At 37.8% G+C, this 12,058-nt stretch overlaps 1 protein-coding gene across 4 annotated transcripts in view; it reads left to right on the top strand.

Annotated features, from left to right (window-relative positions):
* AKT3 (AKT serine/threonine kinase 3) overlaps positions 1-12,058 on the top strand; it is a 316,408-nt gene that overhangs the window by 251,238 nt on the left and 53,112 nt on the right. For all 4 annotated transcript variants that reach the window (XM_088017172.1, XM_088017171.1, XM_028111550.2 and 1 more), the window contains one exon: positions 8,732-8,946. In XM_088017172.1, coding sequence (XP_087873298.1) covers positions 8,732-8,946 — 215 coding nt within the window. The remainder of the gene's footprint in view (positions 1-8,731; positions 8,947-12,058) is intronic.

The following is a 12,058-nucleotide window of genomic DNA, read 5'->3' as shown; positions in this document are numbered from 1 at the left end:
AACTACATGTATCATGGCCCCCAAAACCACAATTTCAAGACCACTTATAGATGTAAATAATTGCCATTTTTAAGGTGAATGCTTTATAAATGCTCAAAAGGAAAAGGTCATTAAGAAGTAGGAATACATTGAGAACCCTAGCATTCCCTATACATGTAGTAACTCATGCTGGTTTGTTATTACAATTTTTTTTTTCAATTAGAGAGTAAATTTACATTCCAAGAATGTTGCGTTATCATAAGTAAGTGCTAATAATTTGAAATACAGTACATTTCCAAATAGTATTTTCTTGAAGGCTGCCAACAATATTATTTTCTCTGTTATAAAATCTGGAGTTTAAGATCCTCCCATTTTTGCAGCGAATTAAGTAAAATTTTCGGAACACTTCCTTATTTATCCAAATATGAGATATTTTCTAGAATAGGTTGTATTTGTGAATGTCATGAAAAACAAATCCTTTGTTTCTCTGGAGTTCAGATAACCCCTGTGATCCTTGGGCCACGGAAAATGTCATCCTGTATTGAGAATAACAAAATTAGTTGTATCACAATGAGGGAAATTATTTCTGAAGAAGATAAACACATCTCATTCCATTCAGAAGCAGATGATCTAAGAGACAAAGATACTGTTTTACATGTTTATATCATCAGCTGAAGAATAAAACCAAGAATTTCATGCAAGAAGAGTTATTTCTAAAGTGAAACTTTACAGTTCCCAAGAAACTATCGATTTCTTTTTAAAAAGAAGTAAGAAACATTTCTGTGTACCTTTCTTTCTTTTTTTTTTTTTTTTAATATTGCAGACGTCTGGTCTTTAACAGCAGTTTCTGTACCCATAGCTGATGAGTGTTGATCCATAATTACGGTCCCAACCCCTCTTTTTCTATCACTGTTGTTACCATTTGGGGATGACAATTCCTGAGACAGCTAACTTCTCATGCAATTTAAATTCTTTCATCTTAAGTATTTGTGTCAATCATGGAATTTTTGTTAAATAGGGGTAACTTTGAATGTGTTTACTCTTACTTTTAGGAACAAGAATTTTAAGTCCCTTTCTCCGGTCTCCGATACAGACCATTTCACTGAAGAACACTCTCGTTTGCTCAGGAGATACTTACAGAGTATTTATTAGGGATCATGCGTTGTGTCAGGGGCTGGGAGTACAAAGATAGTAAGAAATGGTTTTCGTCCTCAAGTAGCTTGCTGTTCACTAGGGTGATAAGAGACAGAAAACAATCATTACTGTGCAAGAAAATAATTGCTTTCCTGGAGTTGTGCCAGGGTCGCGGGAGGAGAAGGAAGGGTGTGTCAGTCTGCTGGGAGGGCCCAGTGGCAGTGAACAGGGAGCAGGAAGACTGGGGGCTGGACACAGAGATGGGGACTGAAATGCAAAGGAGTTTAGCTTTGATCTCTGGATAAAGGAAAGTCACTTTGGAATTGAGAACAAGGCAATAATGTGATCAGATGAACATGAGCAGAGTCAGAGGGGTGGGCAAGAGCCCTTCAGATGGTGTCTCTCACTTTCCTTGAACCTTGAAATTTCTAGTACATTCCATCATCAATGCCAGACTTTTCTCCATGGTATGTAAGTCATAGTTGCTTATCAGACCTGTAATACATTCCCGATTACTGCTTCTCTTGTGAGTGGCTCGTTGTCAGTGTTGTCTCTTCCTACAAAAGACTTGTTTACACATTGTGGAGAGAGCTCAGGCCTCCTGTCCCTCATCTAGCAATGGTCACCCTCCTCTGCCTTTTACTTTGCCTTCATCTGGCAGAAATGCTCTGCTCCTTAAAGATCCACGAAGACTATGAAAAGATACTTCAAAAAAGACTTAGAGATCAGGTCAAAACCGATTGTTAACTGTCCGACATGTCAGACTCATAGCTGGTGTTAAAGACAAATTTTCAGTAAGCTTAAGTTTCTTCTTGTAGCATAGGACACCGAGAAAGATGACCCTTACAGTATAAAAATGCCATTTCTTGGAAAAAGAGAATTTACAAGTATTTGTTCTCTTACCTCTTTTGGTGAAGAATTAGAGATATTTATTGGTAAAGGGAAAAAAAGTCATGTCTTTTTTTTAAGAGGTTGGAGAGACGCAGTGCTAGCAGGCATATAAAGTACGCATTTAGTGTCCTACATCTCTAAAAATGCATTTGTATCTGTGGTTTTAAATGAACGTGTTTTTGCTCTTATATTAGAAAGAAACCTTACCTGCCATACATTATGGACGGTAAGATATTTCAAGGGGATTTTGTTTTTTAAATCGATACCGTATTTTCCACCTAGAAATTCAAAAAGAAATTGGAAATCACATATAAAATCTTACTGTTAAATTTTATTATTTGATTTGGCTCTCATTGAATCCAGACTATTTTATGCAGTGCTAATTATTTAGCCTCAGCTTTGCTCTTGAGTTAGCAGTACCTGATCAACTTTCCAACTGTAAAACAGTTTGAAAATCAAATGTAGCTTACATGCAAGACCCAACAAAATTAAAAGTGTTAAGTACGTTTTGGCAGTTCACTTTTATTATGCCCAGTCCTCAAATGTACCAGCAGATAATCATCTGAATGTTAGTTATTTTTCACATGCTTATGTGATCACACAAAAAGTACATGCTAAAAAGAAGCAGATGGTGACAGATGGGGAAGGTTGAATAAGGTGGTTTTGGAAACCTAGAGAAATGCACTTCTGTAATAGTGTAAAAATAAAAATTATTTGATAATCAAGTTAGAACTAACAAAAAGATTGCAGAAAAATGGCTTGGCTGTTGGAAAATGCATCGTACTGAGTTGTGGTTGCTATTCAGAAAAAATATATATACATAATTTGATTTCATGTCAAAGTGTAAAAGGTTTTTTTTTCCCAGTGGCTAAAGATGCATTGTTTGGTGTGTTCTTCGTTTTCAGAGCCTCATTCTTAGAAAACATTCACTCACTGTCATTTTATTCACTTGTCTTTTGAAGCCTGCTACCTTTATTATCTTTCATATAACGTATAATTTGAAAATATCTGAGAGAGACCAGATATTTTGCCAACGACTTTGAGAAAAAGATTTGCTCGAAGTTCTCATGGTGCTATAGAGGGAGTAGCACAAATGGACATTAAATTTCATGTAAATTTAAAGCCAGAGATATACAGTTACTTCTTCAGAATGAGCTGGGAGCATCCATGATTCAGGGTAAATGTAGTTGCTAACAACGAGTAGTGCAGATGGGGTGGGGGGGCATTTAGAACCCAACTCGATTTAAATGTATGACATGGAATTGTATGTATTTATCTTCAAGACAACAAAGAAGAGATGTAAAAGACCTCATTTCCTGGGCTCTGTCAATATTGTCGTTAGATCTTAAGACAAATGAATGAGTCCAAGGTTAGCATGTGTTTGCACATTTACTCTGCAGGTAAAAATAGGAGCACACAGTTATAGTTCGCTTAGCCCTCGGACAAAATTCTACCGCTTCTAACAGATTGTGAAACTAAGTCTTCAAATGCCTAGGCATTTTGTAAAAATAAAAAGTTTTAGTAGCCCTTCTAAAACTGCGTGCATCCCTCATATTTTATTTGTTAATAAATTTATTAATAATTATTTTATTTATTAATAAATTTGTTAATAATTCATGTAACACTCATCCTCTTAAGGCCTTTTTGAAAACCTTTATCCTCCTGAATGGCTCCAAAAAGGAGGATCCATCAGTATTAAGGAGGAAATTAAGTGAAGGAGCACAGTGATTAGTTTGGGTAGAGGTTGTCCACTCATGTATAAGGAGACTTCAGGGCCTGTAACTGTCATGAGTTGGCTTGCTATTTATACTGTTTCTGGGTAATAGTAAAAATCATCCCACTTTCTCCCCAAATTGGATATTACTTAAATATGAATGAAAATAATATTTCTAGTTCAATCTTCACTGTCTCTGGGCGTCGCTAAATTGCGGCTCCTACTGCCTTAGAGGCCTGTCCGTTCCTGCAGCAGCTAGTTCTCACCTAAAGTTCTTTTCAGTGTTGTGTGGTCTTTTGGCTTTAACAGCAGGAATAGTTGCGTTCCGTGCTTTGGAACAATTCTAGGTTAAGCCCAGAATTTAATTTGAAATTCTCTGAAGTATGAGAACAGAGACAAAACTCAGTGCCCGGTGGGCGCGCGCTACTGATTACCTGTAGTATTTCACGATGGCTGTCACCTTTTGGGTGAGAAAGGCCCAGTTTTCTGAAACCCCTCGATGGCCGGAGGGAAGTAGGGAACTCCCTGGGCAGATGTGCGTAAGTGCGTTGCACCCGTGTAGCACTTCTCTCGCTCAGGCATGCTGCCTGCTGCAGCCAGGGGCTGCTTTCGAGAGGACGCTGTGAGCTGTCCTTGTGTGGACATGCGAGCAAGTAACCGTAAAGCCTACAGCCCTGCTCCTTCAGAGCAAATGGCCTTTACCCTCAGTCTCTTAAGAATTAACGGAGCGCTTGACAACCGGGTATAAAATAAACATCCGTGAAGAAAATACCAAGAAACCGTGGAATTTGTAATTCCCATGAAATACAGACTTCTAAAGCTACAATATATTTTAGAATCTGGATTGGAAGACTTAACAGGTCTTTTTTTTTTTTTAAGCAGATTCCTAGGATGTGGAGAATATGTAAAGGATTTCCATAAATGATAAAGTATAGAAACGTATGTTTACATAGAAAACACACACATATCCGTTACCTGAAATACAAGGTTACCAGGAAAAAAAATTCTTTTTTGAATTAATGGTAAATTGGTTCATCCAAGTTCGCAGTTTACTTTCACAACATAGGTGTGCAGACAGTTTGTTTGGATGTTTAATTTTTTCCCCCATCTGTTCTGTCTGGATTATTGATTGAGCAGCAAGCCACTCCGGGGCATGCATCCCCTCCTTATAATTGCTTGCCTTGGGTGCATTGTGTGGCCTGGCGGCCAAGCCGAGAGAGGTGTTCCTTCAACCTTCCAGTAAATGCCAGTTGGTAAGAGAACGTTGGAGTGAATATGGTTTTTGAAAGTGCCCATTCGCCAAATAAATATTTACATTGGGAACTTTAACTGATGATACCATTTTAAAATTCATAGTTTATTATTTAATATCATCCTTGAAATTAGTAACCATTCAAGAGCTACTCATGCTGATTTTTATTTAACTCCCCTGGCTCTTTTATAAACAGAAGCATCTACATCAACTATTACCAAATATTAACCAAATGTTACCAGAATATTTAATGGTAATGGATACCTGCTGTGACCTCCTTGAAACCGGTTTTATTATATCAGAAAGTGAAGCACTCTCTGGCTCCTGGTTGAAAAATGGAAACTAAGCCTTGTTTCCCAGTGTTTGTGTTCTGTTTGGATATTGAGCTACTGTGACCTCCTGTCATTGTTGAGTATTTACGTTACTTCTGGTGTTCCAGATCACCTCCTGTCCTTTATGTCTCTCTTTTGCATTCAATGTAGTTACAAAGTAAAGCTACATCTGTGGTGACAGAGACAGTAGGGTGCAAAGGAAATACCAAATGTCTGCATTCATATTGAAACCTTGAGTTCAGTTGTTGTAAACGTTAGTAACCGCGATCTTGTGGAAAAGAGACACTTTCTTTAATCCTTCAGAAGTCTTTTAGTGGATTATTTCCCTAGGAGCAGATTTTGATCTGCATTTATATCCAAATTATATGATGAGGCGGGTGGTAATGGAGTTGAAATGCACTTTGCCATGTTGTGCCTCTGCGTTACCAATGATCGCACCTTTTGGATCAGCCCTCCTGATAACCAGCAAGTAAATTAGCCTTTTTCTAGGGAAAAAAAAAAAGTCACCAGAGGTAGTCAGAAGGAATTGCAACTCTTAGGTTAAGGAATGTAAATTTTGTATGTTACTGTAATTTGGGGGAAAATATGTGCTTTGAGTAAGGGAGGAAAATTATCTTTAGAAAATAATATAAAAGAGGCTGTGGATTTTAATTTCACTCTGGAATTTCTAGAGCCTTTGGAAGTATTGTGTTTTGAAATAATTTAGATTTAGGGAGAGAGAAGGGATATTGTCTGAACAGTGGCAACATGTTTTATATTCTGTATCCACATGTAAAATATTATAATCACTTTTCTTTTTATTTTTTGTATATTTCATCTTCCAGCTGTTTGGAGGTGGGAGTTGAACAGAAATCTTTCTTTTTAATTGAGAACAAAGACTCTTAGATTAAGAGGGCTGGCTGGGTTTTTAGGGTTTTTTTCTCCTCAACATTGCTGGACTTCAGGTGTTGATAAGATACAATATATCAAGTCAGATTCCTTCGGTTCAAAGTAATACAGCAAACAGTTCTAATTGCAGTGTATCTATGTATTCATTAAAGGGCATATGTTCAGAAGCAAAACCACTTATTTTGAGAATCAGTGTTCATTTTACAAAGCGAAATAAAAAATATTTTTTATTTTATCAAACAGATATTTTTACAATGCAGTTTTATTTTTCAGTTGCTTATTTCTTTTCAAAAATAAAACCCTTTTTTTTATGTACTCACTTTCCCTTCTGGCTGCAAACCAGGTATTTAAACAAAAATAAAGGATTGCCAGTTTTACCAGCTGGGGATGAGAACCCGGCTGGTGAAATGTGGGTTCGGGAAGCAGTTAATCCAGCTTTTATGCTTTTTATGGTTTTATGAAAAAAGAGGTTAAAAACCGCATTTGGCTCTTTTTCGCGTGTGCCACTATTTTGTTGGTGTTGTAGGAATTGAGTAAAAGGTTACTTAGATTTTAAAATTGTTTGTCATTAGGTGAAATCCTGGATCTCTCAGATTCAGGCCCACAAACAAGTCCATTCTACTAATTGGACAGGAGTTAGATTCTTGAACAATCAAAAGTCACTGGTATTTAAAAATCATACATACAGCATTTTCTTTCACTGAAGTAATAAGTACACAAGCCGAATTCTTTCTGCTTCTTTAGGTTATTTCTTGTTTTCTGTGTGTTCTTACATTACTCATTTCGAACAAGTAGAAATCTGAAATATTTTTAGCCGAAGACGAAAACTAGAATTTGTTGTTCTTCCCCAAAATATTTTGCTTAGTTTGTTACTCTACAAAAGATGTTTTGGAAAAACATAGGAACTGGACTTGTGTTCATATCTTGCTAATGCAGTTCCTATGTCATCTTGGGACTGGATACAACCGAAGTAAAAATCTTCTCATAACATTTGAAAAAAACTGCTGAGATAATCTTTAAGTAACATAGTTTTTTCTCAAAATTACATTCTCCATGTGTATAAATACCCTGTCTACCAAGTGCCTGTCATAGCACTGATTGGTAATCATAGTCTGTCAGACATACCATGTCAATTCTATGAAGTTATTGGTAAATTTTAAATAAAAGTCACATAGGAGTAATCTTCAACAACTTATTTACTTAACTCAAACTAAGAAAGTTTGGAACATGTGCACTACTTTTTTCTGTATCAAATTCTTATGTAATCAGTTATAAGATTTTTTTAATTGGTTTTCTTTATTTATCCCAAAGCTAAGAGAATCAGATAAAGTAGGCTTTAAGATTATTCAGATACAGTAATTTAAACTACAATACTGAAAGATCCTGGGGCGCCTGGGTGGCTCAGTTAGTTAAGCATCTGCCTTCGCCTCGGGTTGTGATCTCAGGGTCCTGGGATCGAGTCCTGTGTCAGGCTCCACACGCAGCTGGGAGTCTGCTTTTGAGATTCTCTCTCCTTCTCCTTCTGCCCCAACCCCTGCTTGTGCTCTCTTTGTCTCTCTGTCTCTCAAATAGATAAAATCTTTTTTTTTCTTGTAAAAGTCTACCTTTTAAAAAAATTTTATTGTTATGTTAATCACCATTCAAATAAATAAAATCTTTAAAAAAATGCTGGAAGATCCAAATAAGTGAAGAAAATTGCATTGGATGAGGAACATACCTAATAAAAAGGTACACATCAACATTTTCCTGAGACAAATGCTGAATTATTATGCCCCGATTTGAATAGGTGGCTCTAACATAGCTTCACTGATACTGTCCTATCATGTCTTTCAAAATTTATTTTCCACGGAATGTATTTTGGGAAATAAATGTAAGGGCATATACCAGAGAGAGACTGTGCTGTGATTTTTGGTGTTTGTGTTTAACAGAAATTTTATTGTGAGGTACTAAAGCTTTGGACACACCCCAAACAGTAAATCTTTATATTCACTTTGTTGACTATTTCCTTAAAAGAGTTTAAACATGCAGGGGCCTCCAGAAGTTTCCAGCTTGATTGTCATGCTCGCCATGCCTTGAACCCGTCTATATGACTCTGTGTACATGACTCCTGTCCTCACAGTTTGACTCAAGTTCCTTAGTTCCTTCTCCACGGTTCCTGATGCTCAGTCAGCACGACTTCCCTCCAAGTTACTTGAAGTCCACATTAGTGAAACCAGAGTTAAAAATTAAGTAGGCCTATGAGAAAATGTACAGATACACAAACCATTTTCACTTGAGCCTTAGTCATCACTCACTTGGAATGTGCCACGTGGCCCTTTATGGTATACTGGCCACTTTGGGGCATGGATTGAACATTTCACATATCTGGTGTGATTCCTATCTTTTGTGGGATGCTTACTAGTTTAAATGTCAAGATGTGAGAGTAGCCTACCTAGGCTTTGCAAGTTAGGATTCACTTTGATGTAAGAATTGTACATCTGGTAGAGATTGCTCTAAAAGTTCATGTGTAATAACAAATCTTTTCACTGGTTTACCTCTTAGGTGTTAGAAGACAACGACTATGGCCGAGCCGTGGATTGGTGGGGCCTGGGGGTCGTCATGTATGAGATGATGTGTGGGAGGCTACCTTTCTACAACCAGGATCATGAGAAACTTTTTGAACTAATACTAATGGAAGACATTAAATTTCCTCGAACACTTTCTTCAGATGCAAAATCACTGCTTTCAGGGCTCTTGATAAAGGATCCAAATAAACGGTAAGCCACAAATAACACTCGACGGGCTACGGACGAGTGTGGGTAGATTGTGAGTGATATGGAGATTAATTCAAATATAACTAACTCCAAGGAGCAGTGTATTTGGTGTAGACATCTTCCCACTGAAAAACTGACTTATTTTTAACTGCATAATACAGAACATTGTAAAAATTTCTTCAACTCTTTCCTGACTTGGAAATCTTATACAGATTTTACCAAATAAGGATTTTGAGGGTTTTCATATCCATATTGTGAGTGAACAGTTTCTTAATTGCCCTGGTACTTGCTATTGTGGGGATAGAAGTATCCCCCCCCCCTTTTTTTTTCCCTTTCAGTCTCTGGGTCTTTATTATTTATGCTAATTTACATAATAAAAAAGATAGACCGGGCTCTGTACTATCCTCCCATCCCAACTTGTGTTAACAAATACGACTCCTTTTTTTAGTTTGCCGTTTGAAGATAACGCTTTTCCTTGTGTGGCTGAGAGGATTAATGGCAAAATACCTTTACACACTTTGTATTTCTTTTGTAGCTACAACTGTGACCTGAAGAATCCTGCAGTCCTTTGCTTAATTAATCAGTGAGCTGTAGTATTCTTTGTTCATGTTTCTATATTCATGTACACATACAGTTTGTAAGCCATGTAATAAATGACTATTAATGTAAAAATGTCTCCGCATCTCTTGTTTGTGTATACGTGTATATAGCTAACCTTTCCTGTAGATGTATAGGCGAGCCAGCCTTGCTCTAAAAAATCACTTAGATATTAAGTATCTTGAGGATAGATTTCAAGATTTTATTGTCAAGTCTTCCCTAATGTTTTGCAAAGTTCTGTTTTGGGTTGCTGCTCGTTATGTATTTGTTGACAGACTGAATTAATGCAGGAAGGAATAAATGAATCCTAAAATGTGGGTTTTGTTTACCTTAGAGATGGTTTCCACCACACACTTGTAGCTTCTGAATTTATAAGAAGCATGATTTTACCTTCAGCAGAAATAAGCAAACATAATAAAAGAGACACCATCCTTTTGCTTCTTGAAGAACCTTTCAGAAATGTGTTTTATGATCCTGGTAATGGGGAGCTTACCTTGGATTTATAGAGTGATTTCAAGTGTTCTTTTTCAGGGTGTTTGCATATCTCTTTTCCCCTTTGCTGTTTCTGTGGCCTTGTAGAGTTGATAGGTAGATATTATTCTCATTTATATTTGAGTGAGGACAAAAACGAGGCCCGGAGAGGGTTAAGTAATTTATCCTACAGAAAATTCCTGTGGAATAAGAGTAATCAACTTTCTTGGTGCCTACTTGGTATTTCTCCTGTATCTGATTTGCAGTGCACCCACTTCTCAGTTGGTTCAGGTTTTGAAATGTGTTCCATTTTTAGTGTGATTATTTCATAATTAATGTAACAGACAGCACTTGGTGATAGGTGATCTTTAAACAGAAAACTAGGATTTCCATTTTATCTACTTGATTTCGGGATCTAATATTTGGCTTGGATTTCAAGGGCAGTGAATTTTTAGCCCATCCTTTCATGACTCCTCCAGGTAGCTCTGACAGCCCTTTCCCTTATGGCCCCCTCTGTAAGTGGCTGGTAGAACAAACTGGTATTTGTGGTTCTCATGTCTGTGTCTCATTCATTTTCCTATCTGCCCTCCCTGGGGCCGAGGGGGGAATAACACGTAGTAGATACTTAATAATTGTTGAGTAAATGTGAGGTAAATTTCTAGAATGTTAGTGGGCTGATGTGTAGGACAACTCCTGAAGGTTTGTCCGTCCAGAGTTTGGTATTATCTAAAGGGAAGATAGGGTATTTTCAGCGATTTGCTGTTTTCATTTAAGGTAGATGTGTCAAGCCCCTCCACTGTTGCATTAAAATATCAGGAATGTGAGGATGAGCGAGACAAAGATGCTCTGCTGTCGATGTTCATAGAATAATGCGGGACACAGAACGTGTCTTCACAGTTGCTCAGGTCTACCTACAAGTGCCTGTTGAAATTATTAGCTCTGTCTAGAGGGCCAGAAAGGTTGGAGTCCACGGGGGGGGTGGGGGGTTCATGCAGAGAAATTGACATGGAAAGGAATGTAGAATTGCAAATGAACATGGCATTTGAGAAGTTCAGCGACTAGAGTGTGTTGAGTATGAGTTGGGTAATGTTGGGAGCTAAAGCTGAAATGGTAGACCTTATGCTTCTTAGAAAATATTTATCCTTTCTTCAGAAGAGGATGAAAAGCCACTGAATTATGAAAAGTAAAAGATGGTGTAATCGGATTTGTGTTATGAAAGGTAGCTCTGGCAGCTTCATCATGGATGCATTAGAACAGGGAAGGGCTAGGGGCAGGTAGGAGAGCCACTGAGAATGCATATGGGATTGTCCACAGAAGAGATGGGGTCCTTCCAGAGGCAGTGGTAAAGGAGCAGTCAATCGGACTTTGTGAATAATTGAGAAGAAATAGTGAAGAAGTGGAAGGAGTTGGGGGTGCCTCTGTGGTTTCCAGCTTGGTGACTCCTTTGGAGAATGGGGTGTTATTAACAGGACAGGGAGCACAGACAAAGGAGGCTTGTGGGAATGATGCTGATACTCACTTTGACTGAACCGAGTCAGGTCTGTAAGAAAACCTAGATGGAAATGTGAAGCCAGCAGCTGAAAATCGTATCAGTGCTTAGTAGACACACAGTGGCTGAATATATGCTTTGGGGCCCCATCGCTGTCTCGGAGGCTGCTGGAGCCATGAGAATAGTGGAGAGAGTCTAGGACAAAGGGAAGAAGGCCTAGGACAGAATGCTGAGAAACATCAGAATTTAAGAGGTAGAAAGAAAGAGAAAGAGCCACTCAAGGACCCTGAAAAGTCTTTGGAAACATAAGATAACATTACGATAGACCTCGTTATTCTTCCTATTCAACAATTTTAAATACTGATGAATTTTTCTGATACTCTTTACTGAATTTCTGTCAGTTCTACCAAAGGGTCAACTACCATTTTGCCTTTATTTCTTATTCTCCATCACTTTATGCTCATTCTATTAGTATCTCCTCTAGCCTCCTATGCACAGTTTCTAAGAAAAGCATGACCTCACGCTGCATTCAGTGGCACCAGGAAAATACGCATTCCA

Source organism: Eumetopias jubatus, unplaced genomic scaffold, assembly GCF_037043125.1.
Source record: "Eumetopias jubatus isolate StellerSeaLion01/CBP00866 unplaced genomic scaffold, mEumJub1_p1.0 scaffold_12, whole genome shotgun sequence".
NCBI classification, from domain to species: domain Eukaryota; kingdom Metazoa; phylum Chordata; class Mammalia; order Carnivora; family Otariidae; genus Eumetopias; species Eumetopias jubatus.
The sequence above is the reverse complement of the archived record's forward strand: the minus strand, read 5'-3'. Positions and strand labels throughout refer to the sequence as shown.